This window comes from Neophocaena asiaeorientalis, unplaced genomic scaffold, assembly GCF_003031525.2.
Source record: "Neophocaena asiaeorientalis asiaeorientalis breed wild unplaced genomic scaffold, Neophocaena_asiaeorientalis_V1.1 scaffold152, whole genome shotgun sequence".
NCBI lineage: Eukaryota > Metazoa > Chordata > Mammalia > Artiodactyla > Phocoenidae > Neophocaena > Neophocaena asiaeorientalis.
In genome coordinates, this window is record NW_020185338.1 from 241616 (window position 1) to 264022 (window position 22407).

At 39.8% G+C, this 22407-nt stretch overlaps 1 protein-coding gene and 1 pseudogene across 4 annotated transcripts in view; one reads left to right on the forward strand and one right to left on the reverse strand.

Annotated features, from left to right (window-relative positions):
* Positions 1 to 18862, reverse strand: part of GOLGA5 (golgin A5) — a 42208-nt gene extending 23346 nt beyond the window's left edge. For all 4 annotated transcript variants that reach the window (XR_003002055.1, XR_003002056.1, XR_003002057.1 and 1 more), the window contains exons 1-7: positions 18710 to 18862; positions 16151 to 16727; positions 9135 to 9362; positions 8030 to 8249; positions 7294 to 7417; positions 4521 to 4724; positions 730 to 900 (exon numbers count right to left, since the gene is read on the reverse strand). Coding sequence is in view for 1 of the 4 variants with exons in the window: in XM_024736330.1 (XP_024592098.1) it covers positions 730 to 900; positions 4521 to 4724; positions 7294 to 7417; positions 8030 to 8249; positions 9135 to 9362; positions 16151 to 16697 (1494 nt within the window). In the remaining 3 variants the exon portion in view is untranslated. The remainder of the gene's footprint in view (positions 1 to 729; positions 901 to 4520; positions 4725 to 7293; positions 7418 to 8029; positions 8250 to 9134; positions 9363 to 16150; positions 16728 to 18709) is intronic.
* LOC112393906 (non-histone chromosomal protein HMG-14 pseudogene) lies at positions 11326 to 11851 on the forward strand (annotated as a pseudogene).
* Positions 18863 to 22407: the final 3545 nt, after the last annotated feature.

Genomic DNA, 22407 nt, shown 5'->3' on the forward strand with positions numbered 1-22407 from the left:
CCCATATCCCAGACAAGCCAGCCCATTCTCACAACTTCCATACCTGCCACTGTTGTTCATGTACATCTTACAAATCAGTAATTCCCTAAGTTAATGCATGGATAAGTATTCTTGGAAGGAAGTTGTTGTTTTTTTTTTTTCTTTTTTAAGAACAGAAGGCTCATTACCCCACACTTTTATCTTTCCCATCCTCAGAGACCCCTTCTATGTCAAAGACCCCATGTTTAAGATAAATAAGTGGCCCAATTTTACCTTTCGATTAAATATATTAATTACACAAACTATAAATTATAAGATTACGTGTGAAACTATAAAAGATCATCCCTAAGCCCATTCTAATGTTAGACAACACCCTAGTTTTAGAAACAAGCCCAAATCTAATTTGTTTTTAACCACTAGAATGTTAGGTCCATAAATATGAAGACTGTCTGGTTCTCTGTTATAGCTCTAAGCCTAGAAGATGCCTGGCACATGGCAAATACCTGGTAAGTATTTGCTGAATGAATGAATCTGGTTACCTATCTTTCTTATTCCTATAACTTTAAGTCAATCAATGGACAAGAAACCTATTGCTTTAGATTCACTTCTATATGGTAACTAATATTCCCAAAGTTTCATACATTATTTCACCAATACCCTTCCCCCAAAATACAGAATCCATCATGTCTCAAGCTACTAATACCTGAGGGTAAATGGCTGTTTGTGAAGCTGAACAGTAATGTATCTTACCTGTAATTCAGATCTCAGCTGATGTATCTGGCCCATCAGTTTCTGTATTTCCTCCCTTTGCATCTCCTTCTCATGCCGAAGTTCTTCTAGTTCCACGCTATTTGCAGTACTGCTATCTAGGCCTTCAAAACCAGATCCTTCCTTTAAGCTGTTAATCAATTTTTCTTTAGACTATCATAAAAAAAGAATAGCAGAGATTAGCTTGTACACTGAATATCATCTACCACACACCAATTAAACTGTTATGGGAATATTCCAATTATATTCTCCACCAGAGAAAGTCCACAGAATGTTAAATCCATAGGGATAAAAATGCAACAGAGCTTTGCTGTACAGTGTTCTTGGACTGTAGTCCCCAGGACCATGTTATTGTTGAAAACTTATTATTAACAAGATTCTTCTCATCCTTTCTTATACTTCCTCCCCCACACAATCACATTCCACTCAACAAATATCTATGAAGAACCTACAATGGGTTTGGCACTATGCTAAGCGTCCTATGTAACAAAGACAATGTCACTCCAGACAGTACCCTCTGCCTTATAAACTAAAAGGGAAGTGACAAATATCCGATACAAGGCAGAGTTCTGAGCAGAAAAAAATACACTTCTGGGGAAGAGAAGGCTTTACTTGAAAGATAGCTCTTACACTGGTCCGGAAAATGGCTAAGATTTTAAAAGGTGTAGAGAAAACAGAGGACAAAGCGTAAAATGTAAAAGCACAGGGCCCAAGAGTATCCCGGGATGCATTCAGACAGAATGTCAGGACCAGTGTGTGAGGGCTTCGGATACCAGGCTAAAATGTGTGAATTGTACTGGACAGTCCAGAGCCAGTTACCAGGAAGTGGATAAGGAAGTGACATGACCAGAGGTGCGTTTGAGGAGGGTAACTCTGGCAGAGGTTTAAAGCGGCAGCTCACGAACTATCGTCGATGGGCCAGATCTGGCCTGTGGCCTTTTGTATAGCTCACTAAGCTAAGAATGGTTCTTTACATTTTCTAAGGATTATAAAAAAGTAAAGACAAAGAATATGTGATGAAGATCACATACAGACCTCAAAGTCTGCAACAGGTACTATTTGGCACCTTACAGAAAAAGTTTGCCGACACCTAGTATAAAAGATAAGTTGGAAGAAGAGATTTGACATGGGAAGACTAGTTTAAAAAGTGCTGTAATCCTAGGCCAGTAATAAAAAGGACCATTGTTTCCTTCACCATAAATATTTGAAAGTCACTCTCCTCCATCAAAGACAGTTTCTCCTTTTTATGGGTGATGTCTTCAAGCTTTTATGTATTTTTCAAATTTTCTATAATAAACATGATTAGATCTACATCTATATTTATATATTCATACCTCCATGTGGCTAAACAGCAGACCTCTCTACTGAGCTTCAGGCCTACATTTCTGATGCCCTTCCTGATACTTTCACCTCGATGTCACATCAATATTGCAAACTCACCATAATTTATCATAATCTCCTTCAATCCTAAACTGCTGTCTTTCCTTTCTTCCCTTTTGTAGTAGTACACGGGAACATCATTCGTACACTCAAACCAGAAACCTGGAATCATCCTAGATTCCATTTACCTTTTTCTCTCTTCTTCCAATTAAATCTCCAAGTCTCATATATTCTACCTCCTACATTTCTCCTAGCAGTCCCTGCCACAAACTCAGATCAGGTCCTCATAATTTCCTACCATCATTTTTTATAAAAGCCTCCTCATCATCTACATCTCGCCATCCCACCCCTCACCCCTTCGATGTAGTCAACAATTTACTGAGAACCTACTAAGGGCCAGGCACCATGCTGGGGATTCAATGATAAACAAGACAGACATCCAGCACCCCCCCAACCTCTTCATGGCTGCCGCAGTTCTTATACCCAGATCTGGTCATGCTGCTCAAGTCCTCTGAAACCTCCCCAACCCCTACCATCACCTAAAGGATAAAATCAAAACTCCTCTGCATGGTATGCAAGGCCTTCCACAATCTGGCATCTGCTGTCATTGAGTTTTCTCTCCCATCTCTTAATCTCTAATACTTGATGCTCTAGCAACGGAGAACTAGCTGCAGTCTCCTAGATACACCATGTTCCCTCAGGCCCGCTACGCTCTGGCACAGGCTGTTCTACCTGAAATCTCCTCCCTACCTTGAGTCTGCCTACTCATCCTTCAAGTTCCTCTTCATACAGCATCCCCAGGGATTCCTGACATCTCCAGGTATGTTTTAAGGACTTCTTCTTTCAAGCTCCCATAGTACTGCATCAATAATTTCATTTTATCAACTGCCTCAGTGTTGCCCCACTAAACTGAATGCTCCCTTAAGAGGACACATCTTTTGAGCTCAGTATCCTCAGCACCTATCAAAGTGCCTAGTGAATAGTTAGGTGCTCAATTAAGTACCTCTTAGATGAATTAACAAATTACACTGGTACAACACAAATAATTAGAAAGAAGAGTTTAGAGGAGGTGGATATGATATTTCACGGAGGTAGAATATAAAAGGGGGTCATAGCCAATAGGAGGCAGGCACTAAAGGAAAAAGGTGGAGTCAAAATGCCACTGCAGTTTCAAGCTTCACTGCCTAGGAAGGTGGCCATATCACTTATGCAAACAGAAGAATGGAGGGGAAGCTGATTTGGGGGTTGGGCATGGCAGGCATTCAGAAACCAGGTGGGAAGCTGGAGCCATGCTGAAGTCACATCAATGACAGAAGCAGAGTATATGACAAAGCAAAATAAAAAAGAATAACAAAAAAGGACAGAAGAAGAGGACCCAAGAGAAACAGCAGTAAAGAGAAGACAGAGAGCTAAGGCAGTACAAGTAACATTAGAAGGCAACTTTCAAGAAGGTAGGAGAGTTCACAGGGTCAAAAAGCTATACCAAAATCAAAGTGGATGAAAACTAGTAAGAGGACAGAAAGCATTTAGGTCACTAAAGACTTTTGAGAAGACAATTTCAGAAATGTAGTGGGGACAGAAATTACATAAAAGAGTTAAAGTTAACATTCTAAAATGAAGACAGCAGATATCATACGTCTGGCAGATGTCGCACGTCTGGCATTAAAAGAAAGGAGAAGGACAGGGAAATGGATCAAAGTGGTCAAAAGAGCCAAAAGCAATGTTTTTAACAGTTGTTATGTTCTTCCTTGTTGATCCTCTTTTGAATTTTTCAGTGACTGGTCTAGGCCTCTTCCAGCTCTCAGATCTCCTCTCCCAGCTTTTTCCCCCTCCCTTAGATCTAAGACTGTAGTCATCTAATGTAGCTTTCAACTTCTCTTTCCTTTGCCTTTCTTATCAGAGTGAAGACGTGCCCTTTCATTTTTTTGAGGGGGGCGGATAATTCTTCCGCCTGTGCATTGATTCCATCTCCTTTCACCTCATTTAAGCCCTTTCTCCATAAGTCTGTCCTCTTTCTTCCTCTGTATCTTTCTCTCTGTTGCCTTCTTCTGGCTCAGCTTGCTCAACAGCACATGGTTACTTAGTGGAAGAAAAAAGACCAGATCTTGAAACACCTAACTGAGGAAAAAACATTGCTTTTGGTGATTAAGGTGACAGGTTGAAGACCTGAACTAGGTAGTGGCAGAATGAATTTTTTTCTTAAAAGGAAAAAAGTGGTAGGAACAGGAGACATTTCATCTTTTTTATAATATTTCTAAGAAGAGCAAGACACCTGAAGCAAGCCAACCCAGTCAAACGGGAACAAAGTATTTCACAGATCTATAAAAAATCTCAGAATGTCTCTCGGTCATCTGGCCTATCTTAACATTCACACATGTGCATCTCACGCTTACCTGGAGTATTCTAGTAGCTTTTTGCTTGTAGTCAATTAATTCCTGCTTAGAGGACTCCACGTTGGACTTAAGCATTTTGATTTGCTGCTGTAGCTCATCCGCTCTCTTCTTCTCATCTGTGTATTTTCTTTCCGCCAGGGTAACTGCTTCTGCCAAATTCTGGCGCTCCGCTCCCATTTTATTAAGGCGTGCAGAAAACTCACTCTGTGACAAAGTTTATATTATACTTATTATATCATTTTGCTTTGAGGCATACTTTACAACCATCCATTTAGATATCTTATGGGATTTATTAGCTCAGCCTAACAACATAACAGGGAGGTAAAAAAAGTTCTTCATTTGTTCGGAACTGAAGAACAGGAACTCTAAGGTTGTGGTTCCCAAACATGGCAATTCATCAAAATCAGTGAGGGAGTCTGTTAAAAATACAGCTGCCCAAGGCCTTCCTTGGGCTTAACTGAATTGGAATTTCCAAGACTGGGCTTGGGAATCTGTTTTTTAAGAAGTTTCCCAGGTGAATCTGGTCACTTGGATACTAGGTCTGGTCTGACCTAGCTGATCAATGAATAAGGGTCTACAGAAAACTAGAAAGTCTATTAGAAAACAAATGGAAGACACAAGCACACAGCTACATCTTTTCTAATATCATGGCTAATGTTTTTCCTTTATTTCAGTTTTTCTAATAAACTATTCCCTCTAATTTTTTTGCTTAAGAAACTTTTAAAGTACACCCTAAAAAACACATGGTCTGTCCCTTAGCCTAAATTTAGTTCTGAGAATTATTTATATTTTACCCTTATTTTCAAAAGCTCCCATCACCAAAAAACTCAGAAGGTGAGACAGAAGTCAGAAAGCTTTCATAGTTACACGCCAATAACTAAAGCTCACAAACCTTTGATCCAATATTAACTCCTGTTTGGAAGGAAAGGAGCAAGAGGACCACTCAGTGAGGCACACTGAGCATGTGAAATGTGTCTGCAACTGAGAAGTGCATTTTTAAGTTTGTTCATTTAAATTAGTTTAATATAAATACTGAAGCTCAATTCAATTAATAATAGATTTATGGAGATATAATTCACATTCCGCAGAGTTCACCCTTTTAGGATATACAATTCAGTGTTTTCCTGAATACAATTCAGCGTAGTGTTCTCAGAGCTGTGCACTGCCATTATCTAATTTCAGAACATTTTCACCGCAAACAGAAATCCTCTACCCATACGTCCCCCTCCCTCCCAGCCCCTGGCAACCATTTATCTACTTTCTTTCTCTATAGATTTGCCTATTCTGGACATTTCACACAAATGGAATCAACAATATGTGGCCTTTTGTGTCTGGCCTTCTTCACTTAGGATAATGTTTTAAAGGTTCATGCATGTTACAGCATGAGTCAATAGTTCATTCCTCTTTATGGCTGAATGATATCTCCTTGTGCAGATATGCAACATTTTGTTTATCCATTCAGCAACTGATGGACGTTGTACTGTTTCCAGTTTGGGGCCCTTATGAATACTGCTGCTATGAACATCCATGTACAAGTTTTTGTGTGGACACGTATTTCCAGTTTTCTTGGGTATACACCTCGGCGCAGAATTGCTGCAGCATATGGTGACCCTATGCTTAACTTTTTGAAGAACTGTTATTCTGAGTATGTTTAGAACAACTTTTTCACCTATAAATTTTATGAAATCTAAATACACATCAAGTATTTCTGAAGAAAATTTAGTGAATGAATTGAGATGTGCTGTAAGTGTAAAACACACCATATTTTAAAGAATCAGTATGCAAAAAAGAATGTAAAATATCTCATGAATAATTTTTAACATTAACTACATGATGAGATGATAGTACTTTGGGATATTTTACTGCGGTATATAAAATACATTAATAAAAAATTTTAAAAGCCTATATTACCTGTTACTTTTAGGGCTGAACTATTTTCACCTGTTGAAAAGACAGTGAGCCAGAGGTTCTCAACCCTGACTACCCATCAGCTACACCTGCAAATCGTGTAAATCCAAATCACCAACACCTATGCCCTACCTCACACAATGGGATCTGACTCCTTGGGAATGAAGACTCAGCATCAGAAAGTATTAAAACCACACAGGAGGTTCTAATGTGTAGACAGAGCTGAAAATCACTAAGCTAGATGCAAAAATTCACTGAAGTGTAAAACTCTAAATAAACATTATGTACAACTTTCTCTTGAAATAACAGAACCAGATTAAATTGGAATCAGAAAAAGCTTAAATGAAAAGAATGAGATGCCTCAAATCAGCTTTCTTTTTTTTTTTTTTGCGGTACTCGGGCCTCTCACTGTTGTGGCCTCTCCCTTTGCGGAGCACAGGCTCCGGACGCGCAGGCTCAGCGGCCATGGCTCACGGGCCCAGCCACTCCGCGGCATGTGGGATCTTCCCGGACCGGGGCACGAACCTGCGTCCCCTGCATCGGCAGGCGGATGCTCAACCACTGCGCCACCAGGGAAGCCCTCAAATCAGCTTTTAATCAAATAATGGTAATGCTGGCTGCACAACCAAATTAAATGAAAAGATGTATATATCTAATGAGTATTAAGTATTTTAATTGTTTTTCAACATAGAAAATTAAATTTAGCAAGGATCAAGCTAAATTTTCAAATACTTAGCTTTTGCCACAGAAACAGAATTTTCTGAAATGCACTGCAGAATTTTATTACAGTAAATATGCTAGGAACAGTGTAAAGCGATTCCTCCTCATCCAAATAATAAAAGAGCCCTGCTGTCCCCATTCTAACCTGCATTTGTTTATAGCTCTCCTGCTCTCTCTTCAGAGTGGCATCTGCTTCGTGCAATCTCTCCTGAAGAGTTTGCAGAGCTTGATTCTGCAGGCTACTACCTTCGCTGTGATCCTGCATTATTCTAAAAGAAAAGACATCACTTGAAATAACTCATTTCCACAGTATACAAATGAAAAGGTAGAATAATTTTTAGAGCACTGGCATATTAGCACAAAAAAGACGGTTTGACTAAAACCTTCTTAGAGAAATCTTTTTCCCTTTTAATGGACTGTAGCCTATATCTTTTTGCTCCGGACGCACAAGCCCAGCGGCCATGGCTCACGGGCCCAGCCACTCCGCGGCATGTGGGATCTTCTCGGACCGGGGCACGAACCCGTGTCCCCTGCATCGGCAGGCGGACTCCCAACCACTGCGCCACCAGGGAAGCCCCTGTAGCCTATATCTTTAGGCATCCAAATATAAGCACACGCCACACATCATTGTACGTCAAAAGATTAATGACACTGCTCTTCTAATATTTTTAAATTCAGAATTTGCTAACAATGCATCTCAAGATTCAGATAATAAATCCATTTTAACCACACACATTTCCAGCATTACCAAAAGCCACATTTTCTCTCTTGTAAATTTACAAAGTTAAATTTTGATAAGACAGTATTTACTACCATGTTTATCATTACTTGCATTGATAAACATTCTAGCTCATTTTCTCATTATTAATAGAGTTAGCTACCGTGATTTTTCACTCTGTAAGGCTTCCAGTGCTTCTGTGCGAGTATTCAGCAGCTGGTCAGCTTCCTGGAGTCTCACTTTCAGTACAGCCAGCTGGGAATCCTTTGCAGCCACCGCTTCAGTCAGGTCGTCCACTTGTGCTTGAAGCTCTCGAGTTATTCGATCACTCTTTGAATGGTCAACATTCCACTTTTCAACTCTTGCTCTTGCTTTGTTTAGTTCTTTAAAGAAAAAAAGAAAAGGAAAGAAAATTCTCCATACAAGTAAACACATCTTTCTCAGAGCACACAAAGATTCTCCTCTGAATCCCTTTAGTACTTATTGCCAAAATTAGAAGCTTACAAATATCTTCAACTTTTTTGCTCCAAGAGGGACCTCCATTTTCCAAGGCCAACATTCATATCTATATTACAGTTAATTGGTTGGAAACAGGCATGAAGCTAGCTGCTCTTCTACAAATGTCTTTTTCTGGAGACATGTCATAAAGCATTTGGGAGCTAAAATCAGTAGACAGCCGAGAGTTCACAAGATTAAAATGGTTAGTGGATTTCTGGAGTTCTGCTACAGATAGGAAAGAATGCACATCCAAATCAAGGGTAGACGATGTACACCCCAGTAAGACTAAAAGAAACAAAAACAAAACCTGAAGATAAACACTGGAAAGAAATGTTTCTTTCAATTACTGTGGCAAAAAGATATTCTTTTAACCTAGAAAATTGGTGCAGAAAGAGCAATGCAGTGCAGAGTGCCAACCAAAAAAAAAAAATTAAATATTGAAGCAAACTGTACAGGGTCTCTGGAAAAACTACTTCCATGTCTAAATTAGTCTGGGTTAAAGTGAAGCTTCTTCTAAAGTCAGTCTAACAAGGCTTACACTATCTTCCTATCCACGGCTTCTAAAGAATGTCCAAAGAGGCCAGTGTTCTGTTTCAGGTGGGTGGGAGGATGACTGCTCCCATTTCCAAACCTGGGCCCTATATTTCTGTGAAAACACTATTTTACAAGTCCCATCTAAAATCTTTCTAATAGTTTAGATATAATCAAGTTTTTAGTTTATTTTTGAAATGCTAAATTCCTAACCCTGGGTAATTTAAATAAGGCTCTACCCTCTTGAGTTTCCTTGGATCTTTGAAGTAATGAGGCCATTTCTTGATTTAAAGACTGAACCTCATTCCTCAGCAGTTGATTCTCCAGTCGAAGATTAGATAGCTCATGTGATCTCCCATCATCTTTAGGCATTGGGTTGTGATCAGCACAGGCAGCACCTGATGATACATTTTCCTTTGAAGAAATCTCTTGGCCTTCATGGCCAGAATCTGAATTATTAGAGGCTTCTGTAAAAAAAGCAAATACATCTTTGTTACATTGGAATGCTCACTATATATGCACTAGTAGCTTACTGTGGTAGAATGCCTTTTGGCTCAAGTTGACTGCTATAGCTAAAACACCATAAAAAGTAAACTTAAATTTTTAATAGACTTCCCTCTGATGAAATTTCGCTCTCATACATACAGCCTATAGATCGGTAAGGACCCTCGAAGTCTGGATACACTGAACAAATGGTGATAAAGAAAAGATACAAGAATACAGTTCTGGGAAGGGGAAAAAAAAAGCAGAGAAATTTACGTGGTTGGGTTTAGGTAAACAAGGGTTTTGTCCTCCCTTCTGTCTATGAATCATTTTTGAAAAAAAGGGAGAAGTTTCAACATTGAAAATACTGGAAAGGCATAAAAGAACAGCTGTGGGTTTCGAGGCAAGGAGAGTAATAACAGGTCAGAGCAATTTGTTATATACCAAACTGGAGTCTAAACTGCCTTACCCAAAGAGATACTCATTAATTCAGATACTCATTAATTCAGTTTCATCTTGGTTTTGTTACTAAATGTGATGCAAATACACTTTTTACTTACTCCAAAAAAATTAAGTATGTGCTAAAAAATGAACTATATCTAAATGAAAAAGTTCTCAACATCTTTAGTGATCAAGGAAATGCAAATTAAAACCAAAACAAGGACCAAAACACACCCGCTAGCTGGCTAAAATTAAAAAGACGACATAAAATGTTGGTGAAGATATGAAACAACTGGAACTCTTATAGACAGATTGCTGGTGGCAATATAAATGACATAAACACTGTGGGGAAGTATTCACAATTTCTTATGAAATTAAACATGCACCTACCTTTTGACCCAGTAATTCCATTCCTGGGTATTTACTGACCAGAAATAAAAACATTTTTCCACAAAAAGACAAGTACAAAAATGTTCATAGCACCTTTATTCACAAAAAAACAAAAACTGGAAAATCCCCAATGTCCATAAAAGAGACTGGGTAAATTGTGGTATAATACTACAGTAAAATACTACACAATAAAAAAGAATTATTAATATACTCAATAACGCGAGTGAATCTCACAAACATGCTGAATAAAAGAAGTCAGGTAAAGTATTCACACTACATGATCTCACTTTTTGCTGGCAAACGTGAAGTTTTTGAACAGACAAAAATAATCTAAGGGGAAAAAAATCAGAACAGTGGGTTCTTGGGGGATGGGTGGGGAGATTAACTAGAAAAGGACATGAGGCACTCTCTGGGGCAAAGGAAACATTCTTTATCGTGATAAAGGTGTGGGTTTCATAGGTGTAGCCATTTGTCTGTACAACTAAGATTTTCGCATTTCAATAACGTGTAAAAATGATGAGACAAACAGGGAAATTTGAATACTGACTAGATATTAGATGATACAAAGGAATTATTAATTTTATGGTGATAATGGCATGACTGTTCATTTTGAAAACTTGTATTTTTTAGAGTTAATAAAATATTTATAGAAGAAATGATATGAGACCTGTGATTTGCTCCAAAATAATTCTGTGGTGGGTAGAGGTAAAGAAAGAGATTGAAAATGAGATGTTATAAATGAAACAAGAATGGCTATGAGCTGTTGATTATCATCACTGGATAAAAGTTAATATGGGGGTTGAGGGGAACCATCAATCTCTACTTTGGTATATTTGAAATTTCCAAAATAAAGATTTTTTTTAATGAATAAAAATTGAGAAAATTTTAAAAATTATTTTTAATTTTATAAGATTTTAAAAAGAAATAAAGTATACATCCAAACCTGTAAGATATATCTAAAGTAGTATTTAGACATTTATAGCCTTGAATATTTACATTAAAAATGACAGGAAGAAGCTCGGGTGGGGGGAGGAGTGGCAGCGGCCAGGCAGCCCAGCTTTGCAGGCTCTCAGCGCGGCCCGCAGGCACCCGGCACGCGCCGGCCCCGCCGCCACGATGCCCAAGAGGAAGGTCGGCTCCGCCGAGGGGGCAGCAAAGGAGGAGCCCAAGAGGAGGTCGGCGAGGTTGTCAGCTAAACCGGCTCCTGCAAAAGTGGAAACGAAGCCACAAAAGGAGGCAGGAAAGGATAAATCTTTAGACAAAAACGTGCAAACAAAAGGGAAAAGGGGAGCAAAGGGAAAAGAGGCTGAAGTGGCTAACCAGGAGACTAAAGAAGACATACCTGCAGAAAACGGAGAAACTAAAAACGAGGAGAGCCCAGCTTCTGATGAAGCAGGAGAGAAAGAATTAACCAAGTCTGATTAATATCACACACCCGGTCCTATCAGTGGTCCCTGTCTCCCCTCTTGTACAATCCAGAGGAATATTTTTACCAACTATTTTGTAAATGCAAGTTTTTTAGTAGCTCTAGAAATATTTTTTAAAAGGAGGGAATCCCACCTCATCCCATTTGTTAAGTGTAAATGCTTTTTTTAAGAGGTGAAATCATTTGCTGGTTGTTTATTTTTTGGTACAACCAGAAAATAGTGGGATATCGAATATGGGAGGCTTTGATTGTCTTGGGTGTCAGCTTAACATTCCACAGATGGAAGGTAGCTTTTATATCCTATAATACAAAGCACACTAAATGTCAGTTTGAAGTCAGTTGTGCATTTAATGTCTTAAACACTTTAAATTACTTCTCTTCCCATGTTGTTTTTGGTAGAATTGTTTCCTAAAGCAAACCACTCACCCCTTGATCTTGGTTCTCCTGGGCAGAATTTTGTGCACTCTGTAACATCTTTGGTCGTGGTAGTCCAGTTCTTCTAGTAACTGTTAATGTGCTGTGAACGATGGACAATTTGAGTATGTAGTGTACATGATATTAAATTGTGAACTAGTGGGACTTACGATATAACAGCATTATCAATATTTGAAGATATTGGTACTTGATATCCTGTGAAGGAAAATTTGCCTCCAAATTTTAAGCTGGAAAGTCACTGGAATAACTGTTCAGAAAAGATTCACAACTGCATGATTTTTTAGATTTTTGGTACGTATGTTGAGAATTGTGTACAAATTGAAATGTCTGTGTACTGATCCTCAAAACAGCCAATAAAATTTCAATTATGAAAGAAAAAAAAAAAGAAAGGTAGGGGGCTTCCCTGGTGGCACAGTGGTTGAGAACCCGCCTGCCAATGCAGGGGACACAGGATTGATCGCTGGTCCCGGAAGATCTCACATGCCGCGGAGCAACTAAGCTCGTGTGCCGCAACTACTGAAGCCTGCACACCTAGAGCCTGTGCTCTGCAACAAGAGAAGACACTGCAATGAGAAGGCAGCGCACTGCAAGGAGAAGGCAGCGCACCGCAACGAAGAGTAGGCTCTGCTCACCACCAACTAAAGAAAGCCCGCGCGCAGCAACGGAGACCCAACGCAGCCAAAAATAAGTAAATAAAATATACTTTTTTAAAAATGAAAGGAATTAATGAGTTATGCACCCATCATAAGGATTACAAAAACAGCAAAATAAACCCAAAGAAAGCAGAATAATAAAGATCAGAAATTAACAAAATAGAAAAGAAACATACTAGAGGATCAACATAACCAAAAATGGTCTTCTGAGGGAGACACTGTAAACTACGTTATGTCAATAAATTTTTAAATGTACATGATGATGAAACGCATCAAACTGTATACTTTAAAAATGTGTAATTTACTGCATATCAGTTATACTTCGTTAATGCTGCTTTAAAAAAACAAACATTTAGCAGAGTGCCAAATACTGGTATTCTTCAGGTGGTATTTGTGATCAAGCTTTGATTTCTGCAGGGTTACTATAAGTGATTAGTGTCTGACTGTGTTAAAATTTCAGCTGTGACGTTATTTTCCTGAAATTAAGTAAAATAAATATAATCCTCCCGAAAGTATATGAAATAGACAAATTCTTAGAAAAAAATATAACTTATCAAAAACAGATTTAAAAAGAAATGGAAAACCAATTGAATCAAAGTTAAATCTTCCACTAAGAACACCCCAGACCCTGATGGTTTCACCAGTGAGTTCTAGCAAACATTTACTGAAAGTTAAGTTTGGTTTTAGGTTTAAGTAAATCAACTGATTTGTATACCATATTAATATTAAGAAAAAAAATCATGATATCTCAATACATACATGAAAAAAACACTGCTAAAATTCAACATAAAAACTCAAATTAGAAATACACAGAAACTTCCTTAACCCAATAAAAAGTACCTATGAAAAACTTAACACAAACTGAAACACTCAAAGCATTCTCTTTAAGACAAGGAACAAGACACAAAATTGGTTTTCAAGTACAAGCCAATGTAGTAAGGCAATAAAAAGAGTTTTTAAAAAGATAAAAGGGTTAAGCAGAAAACAGTCATTATCTACATATGGTATTATTGTGTTGTTGACAATTTAAATGAATGTATAGAAAAATATGAAGCTTAAGAGCTATCTTAGGTTGGTGTGTGTGTGTGTGTGTGTGTGCGTGTGTATTTACAAAAACCTATAGACAGCAACAAACAGAAAGTAAAAAATTTTAAAGCATACCATTTTTAAGAGCTTTAAAAAATATAAACTACCCAGGAATAAATCTAACAAAAAGTATGCAAGACACTTATGGAAGAAACAATAAAATCTTAATGAAAGACATCTAAAAAATAATTATACCATGTTAATAAGTTAGAAGATTCTATGTTGTAAAGATGCTGATTCTCACCAAACTATCTGATGTCAGTAGAAGCAATGGACTCCTAGTAAAGACCAACAGAATTTTTGTGGAACTTGGCAAGCAAATTCTAAGATGCATAGGGAAGTACAAAAGTCCCGAGAATAGCCGAAACATTCTTGGAGAAGGACAAGGTGGTAGAATCTGCTCTTTGAGATATAAAGACATATTATAAAACCACAGTAATTAAGACAATGTGGCACTGACACAAAGACAAATAAACCAATGAAACAGAATTAAGTGTCGGAAACATACCAACATATAGATGGATATTTGATATATGACAGAGGTGGTATTGCAGATTAACAGGGAAAGGAAATATTTTCAATAAATGGTGCTGGGATAACTGATTTCCATTTGCGGAAAAAAGGGAACTAGATGCCTACCTCACACCATACATAAAAAACAACTTTAGGTAAACATCTAAATATGAAAGGCAAATGTATAAAACCTTTTCCTATAATACAGAAAAATACCTTTATGACCTCAGGATAGGAAAAGATTTTCTAAGACCCAAAAGACACAAACCATAAAGAAAAAATTGATAAATCATTATATTAAGAACTTCTATTGAGACATTATAGAAAAAGGAAAAAAACAACAAGGTAAAACTGGAGGAGGATGAGAAAGAATTGCCATCTAGAACATAAAAAGAGTATCTATGAATCAATAAGGAAAAAGACATGCTTCCACAACACTCTGACCATACCTCAACTGCTCCATTTACTATATTACATGTGTATTATCTGTGCCCATGTGTATCTCATCCAATAAACTATAACCCATTTACTTCTGTACCCTGGCCCAATAGGGTCTCAATAAATGTATAATTAATCAAAAGATAGTTGAGAAGAAATTTAGGATTGCTCACGCCTAGTTAATTAACTGCTAGTGCCCAAAACCCGTCTCTTTACCACTTTTTTATCTTGAAATACAAGAAAGATTTTATTCACTAAGAGCCAAGACTGTGGAAGAAGCTAAAAGGTTTAAGAACATAACAAGCTCCCATGAGCTATCAGCTCTATAAAGAATCCCTGCAAGGACCTATCATGTTTATTGTTATTTTAAAATGCTTCCTAGGTACTCAAATTAGCCACATTACCATGTAAACATCATTTTTTGCAGGTGAGAAGATGTACATGTTGAGGTAATTTCATAGCAAATTAAACAACTGAAAACCAGAATTCTAAGTTCTTACTTCACTACTAAATCAATGCCTTTAACCCTCCAACTCAGATCAAAGTTCAGTTTCTCACACTTTACTTTCAGGGTAGGCAGGGGGAAAAACACACCAAAAAGCTCCCAATCCAGAATATAAGTGAAGTACAGCCGCCTGTTACTTTTATAATACCAATGACAGAAAGAAATGAATTGGAGATAGTTCCAAATCCAAAACTATATGTTTCCTTTCAGATTTCAAAGTTTTCTTCTTTATATCTTAAAACATCTTAGAGAATCATTTTGGATATAATTTAAGATGCTGGGCTGAGGACTTCCCTGGTGGCGCAGTGGTTAAGAATCCGCCTGCCAATGCAGGAGAGACGGGTTCGATCCCTGGTCCGGGAAGATCCCACATGCCGCGGAGCAACTAAGCCCGTGTGCCACAACTACTGAGCCTGCGCTCTAGAGCCCGCAAGCCACAACTACTGAGGCTGTGTGCCGCAACTACTGAAGCCCACGCACCTAGAGCCCATGCTCCGCAACAAGGGAAGCCACCGCAATGAGAAGCACACACACTGCATCGAAGAGTAGCCCCCGCTCACCACAACTAGAGAAAGCCTGTGCGCAGCAACCAAGACCCAACACAGCCAAAAATAAATAATAAATTAATTAATTAGTTAAAAAATAAGACGCTGGGCTGGGTAAAGTTACAACAGACAACATTCAAAGGTCCCTACTGTAACCGTATATTGGCTAATAGTGTTCTATGCTGTCCCCTTATTTACACCACACACTTCAGAGAGCCTGCCCTTGAGCCAGCAGGGACAGGTAACAAAACAAAGCATGACAAATGCTACCAGAACATTTCAGGCTATGATGACATCCAATTTGGTTAACTCTAAAAGAAACAGAGGACTGATTAACTACCGTGGCTTTGGCTCCCAGAAGGATGTTCTTCAATGGTTTTGATGGTGGTTACACTGGTGTTCTCAGAACTGACGCCTGTTGTCTGAGAACTCTGCAAGACAGGTGTTTTGCCCCTTTCTTTTTTGATTTCCACTTTCCCAGCAGGCTCCTTCTGTGAACTATTAAGAAAATCAAACAGCAGCTCATCATCAGGTTCTGACTTTTTTCTTCGAACAAACTGGGATGAAGGCCTAGGAACAGATGCATTTTCAACAGGATGGGAGGCCTCCACCGATGTCCTAGATCCTAGTTTCACATTTGCAGTCCCAGCTAAGATGGTGGCTTTTTGATTCCTAATATTATCAGCTGCTGAGGAAATGTAAGTAGCTTTAGGTCCTGTCTGATAAGTCAAATCTGTATTTTGCTGGTGAAGTTCAGGATAGTCAGTATTTTTGCTATAAACAGTGCCGCTGGTGTTCTCTTTCCTACTGAGAGCTGTTGCAGCCCCTTGATCAACTCTGTTTAAAAGATCTTCTGCCTTTCCAGCAAGATCAGTAAACCAGGACATGATGGCAGCAGAATAATCCTATTGGTGAACCTGTAAAAAGGATATAAAATGATCAGTGTGGCTTAACAGCAGAGCACAGCGATTAAGACCAGGCTCTAGAGACAGAGAGTCCTGGGTTGGAAAGCCTGACCCTGCCTCTTACTACGTAACTCCAAGCAAACTACTTGACTGAAACTGAGAAACTTCACCTAGAAAATGAGGAAAATAAGTGTGCTTACTTTACAGGATGGTTTTAAGATGAAATACTACATTTAAAAAACACTTTGAAAAATGCCTAGCCCACAGTAGGCACTCATTTGAGTAGCTGTTACCATAATTACAACTACCACTACTACTGTTACTCCTATTTCAACAAAGTGTAAATACTGCAGCACTATCATGGATAATTTAGGTGTGCATATACACGTCTAAAATATACCTTCAATAATTTGGATTCTCAGTACCTACTATAGGCACATTAAGCTAAGTTCAGAATAAAACAATTACGATCACACATTCATTTGATGCATATATTTGGGTACTTATATCCAGTGCCACAATAAATCAAAATGATGATGATGAAATAACTAGTTTCCATTTCATAGAAGAGTAGCATATAAAAAAGTCAACAACCATTTCTTGAATGTACACATTATTCCTTTTGCCTGGAGCGCTCTTTCACAGTTAACTTTTTTTTTGTTCTTGGTCCTCACCTGAACGTCATCTGCCCCCCAAATGGCTCTTTTGTCCCATCTAAATTAGGTCCTATCATTCTCTGTTCACACACTATTCTTTTCCCTCACATCCCTTCATGTTTTATATGTATTTTTTTCCCCTGTCTCTCCCTCTTGGGGAAGGAGAGGGGGGGAGTGGGTCGATAAACGCCGTGTCTGTTTTGCTCACCAATGAATTCTCAACACACAGCAGGCACCCATAAATACTGCTGAATGGAATTAATTTTTATGTTAGGTGCCCTGCAAACGTTATCTTTAGCACACATAATTTTCACAACCACATTGTGCGGTAAGTAGCAATACCCTTTTGTCACAAAACAAATGGGGGGAAAGGTTTAGAAAGATCCCAGAGTTTAGACAGCAGCTCAGACAGGTAAATCTAAGTCAGCCAAACCCACTTTTTAACCCCTGCGTTCCCCATCTAGCCTGCCAGTATCTGAACAACCTCAAGAAGAAACTCACCCTCTAAACCTCTTCCTTACAAAATCGGATGATTACATGCCCGTGTATTTCACAGAGCTTATGTGAAATCCAATGAAAATGGAAGTGACATGCTCCATAACATATAAAACTCCCTACAGAGTATGTCTCATTCCCGAGTAAACACTGGTGGTAAGTAGGGAACAAATGATCTCTCCTAATAAAGCAATCAAAACATACTTATTAACTTATATCTTACCTCTCACTGTAAAGTTTTAAAGGGTTTTAAAACAAAAGCCTGTGCCTTAAGATTGAGTACCCAATTAAATGTTAAGATGGGCCCTAGGCACTTGCCCCGCGGACAAAAGAACAACTCCAGCAGACTTCCGAGGTACAGAGCCCTCAAGAAATTCCGCCCAGTAAATGGCCCACGCCGAGCTGAACAGAGAGAGGGTGAGAGCGCCAGGGATGGGGATGGGGATGGGGATGGGGATGCGGATGGGTCGGCCGACGGCGGTGGCAGGGCCTGCACGAAGGCCAAGTGTCAACACAGAGGAAGGGAGGCTGGGGATCAGCTGGTCGGTCCCAGGGACTCTGTCGTCAAGCCCAGGGGGACGAGTACAGACCCCCACTTCGCTCCCTACCCACTGCACTGAGCCTCCGGAGGGGGAAGAGCGGCCAAACCAGGCTGGGGTAGGGGAAGGAGAGAAGGGGAGGGCACTAAGCCACGTCCGTGGAGGCCCAAGGGGGCTCCCCCGCCCTGTTCCTGAGCCCCCGGCAGGGCGGAGAGAGCAGGGTCTCCGCTGAGGGGATGCCGCCCCCGCCTCTAAGGCCGTTAAGGCCCCAAGGGGACCCCTCGGCCTCCCGCGGCCACCTCACCTGAGGACTCTGGAGCGGCTGCACCGCGGCCTGGTCACCCTCCCAGGCCGCCCGTCCTCAGCAGCCGGCCGGGAGAGGGTCCAGGTTGAGCAAACCTGGCCCTCGATCGGCCACGGCTCAGTTACTCTTCCGGGAGACGTGGAAGAGCTGCGAGGACCCCAAAACAGAGTGGCTTCCGAGCTGCCTGAGCGGGCGGGAGCCTAGAGCAGCCACCTAGAGGCGGCTCAGGCACCACCGCCGCCGGCTGCGGGGCCCTTGCGCCTGGCCACTCCCTTTTTCCGCCTGTGGCGAGCAAGGGCGGGGGCAGGGCCTGCGTACGTGTGACGTAGCTCGCCTCCCCAGGACCGCGGCCCGCACGCGGCCGACACAACATTGGAGGCCTCGCCCATCTGGGGGCGTGCTCCACAGCGGCCCACGTGGGTGGCAGGGGCGGTGCCCTGCCGGAAGGAATTGGAGGCCCGAGACACAGGTGGAGCGGCCGGCATTTACCTTTCCCCATTCTTCCTCCGCTCGCCTAGTTTTACGAATGAGGATGTTGAGGCCCATCCTCAACTGGGGATGAGAGTACAGAAAACAAGAACTAGTGGCAGAGACATATTAAAGAAACCACTGAATGAACAAGACAATTTCAGAGCTTTACCAGAGCTGTAAATACAAGATAATAGGGAGAAGTGACTGGAGGTGAAGGAAGCGCTTTAAATGATGTGGACAGGGAAGGTCTCTCTCTGAGGAGGTGACATCTGAGCTGAGACCCAAATGATGGAAAAGGCCAGTAACGGGCTTTCCATACAGCTGTACTGTAGTTACGCATACAGTCCACTGAATATTTGAAATAAGTCTAAAATCCACATTTAATAATTCAACAAATACTCAGCACCTACTTTGTGTACAGGGTTGACTTAATTTGGCCCTAATGACAAGCCTACAACGTAGTCCCAAGGACCCTAGAGGTTAAGTAACTTGTCTAAGATCATGTGCCCTAGTAAGGAGTCCATATTCCTCCAAAGCTTGAGCCGTTAGACTCAACGTTTTATTGTCTCCAAATTAAATATTGGGAGTAATTACAGATCCTTCTTTTCTTCCTCTCAAGTAAGGTTTAGCCCAGTCCACTGAGCAGAAGAACTTTCGGCAGCACCAGGAAATAGTAATAGTAATAATGATAAAAATAGCCTCTAATAGTTATTGTGTACTTACTAAGTGCAGTATACTGTGTTAAGCACTGGACGTGCTTCACCTCATTTAATTCTCAAAACAGCCATAAGGAAGGTACTGTTATTATCCTGTGGTAGGTGGCATTGTTGTTGCCAGCTATTAAGTGACTCCTCCTGTTAAGGATGTAAAAAATTAAGAAACAGAAACCTAAATTAAATAGAGTCAGGAGACCAGAAGGGAGAGCTCTCTCACCCAAAAAGTAGAAAGACCCCTTTTCTCTCCTAGCAACAAATCAGCCAATGAAAAGCTGTGGACACTTTTTTTAGTATAGCCCTTCCAACCCCTTTCCCTTTCTATTACAGCATTCTCCTTCCCTTGCTGTGTGGGGACTTACATGTGGCTCACCATGGTGGCAGACCCCAAATTGCAATTCTCTGCTGATTCCAAATAAACCCATCTTTGCTGGAGAAATACCTGGCAGCCTAGTTGTTTCAGGTCAGCAAGGATTATACATCATCACCTGTTGCCTTGTGACTGCAACGCATCCTGTAGGAAGAGTGTCCTTTCCAGCCTTACTGATGTCAGGCTTGATCACGTGACTTGCTTTGGCCAATAGAATGTGAATAAAAGTGTCTTTCACCACATCTGAGCAATAGTGTTAAGGGCCATTATGTATTCCTACCAACGCTCTTGATCTTTTCCCTCTCTCATGAGAATGGCCTGTCCCAGATGGAGCTGCTCCCTCAGCCTGGGTCCTGGAAGGAAAGAGATATGAAGCAACCCACGCCTGACAAGTCACATGAGTGCAAAAGAAACCTTTGCTTTTAGAGATTTGTAATTGTTTCTTATGCAGCCTTACCTAATGAAATCTAATACATACCCCATTTAACAGATGGAGACACTGAGATTCAGAGATGTTTAGCTACTTTCCCAAGGTCACACAGGAAGTAGGTAATACATCTGGGATTCCAACCTACATCAGTGTGACTCCAGAAACGATATTGTTAATCAGTGAAGGGATGAGAATGAAAGAAGTTGAAGCAGAGCCAGATCTCCCATATGAAAAAAAAAAAAAGGCAGTGGGCAGACTACCCCAATGTTTCAAGAATTCCCATGTACACTCCCTAAGAGAGTCAGCACATAGAGACATACTACCCAGAAGTCATCGGGGCTAGGCTGGATTAGCCAGAAAAACAACACAGCCAACAGAAAGAGGTTACAACTTTGCCTTGTACAAGACACATGCAAAATACTAACCACAAAAGAAAAGATTGAAATTTGGACTTTGTTAAAATTAAGAATTTCTTTTCATCAAAAACGACAACAACAACCACCACCACCACAGCAACATTAAAGCTTGCAAGGCTTTCATTAAGTGAAAGGCAAGCCAAAGATTGGTAGATAATATTTACAATACATACATCTGACAAAGGATTTATATATAGAATATATAAAGCTCTCCAACAAATCAATAAAAAAATATCAATCAACCCAACAAAAATAGACTAATGTATAAGCATTTCACAAGAGAAAATATCCAATGGGCCAAAGCACAGGAAAAAGTATTCAACACTATTAGTCATCAGAGAAATACAAATTAAAATCACAATGAAATACCTTTACACATCCACCAGAATTGCTAAAATGTAAAAAGATGAAAAATGCCAAGTAATGATGAGTTTGTGGAGCTGCTAGGACACTCGTGTATTTTTGACACAACTGTAAGTGATAGAACCACTTTGGAAAACTTGGGCTCTGTCTTTAAAGCTAAACATAGGCCTACTCTATGGCCCAGTATAGGGCTACCCTATGAGTCAGCAGTTCCACTCAAGAGAAATGGAGGTGAAGTGTCCATCAAAAGACATGTACAATGAAAAACAAATGACTATACATGCAGCAACATGGATGAATCAGACTTACTTGAATTAAAGAAATACTGTTGAGTTCAAACAAGCTAGTCCCAGGGGCGGGGGAGGGTTGGATTGGGGGTTTGGGACGAGCAGATGCAAACTATTATACATAGAATGGATAAACAACAAGGTCCTATTATATAGCACGGGGAACTATATTTAATATCCTGTAATAAACCATAATGGAAAAGAACATGAAAAAGAATATATATATGTATAACTGAATCACTTTTCTGTACATGAGAAACTAATATAACATTGTAAATCAACTATACTTCAATTTAAAAAAAAGAAGCCTGTCTCAAAAGACCACATACTGTATAATTCCATTAATATGAAGGACAAGAACAGGTGAATCTAACCTGTGATTATAGAAGTTATAATAGTAGTTACCTTTGGGGGCCAGATATTGACTAGGAGTGGTCAAGATGGAGGCTCCTAGAGGGCTGATAATGTTGTATATCTTGAATTTGGTGTTGATTATGGGTATGGATACATATGTAAGAGTTTATAAACTCTGTACTTAACAACTGTTAACTTTATTTCATGTATGTTATATCTCAATGAAAACAATTAAAAAAAATACACATACCCTCTGAGAAGGTAATTTTACTTTTAGGAAATTATCCTACAGAT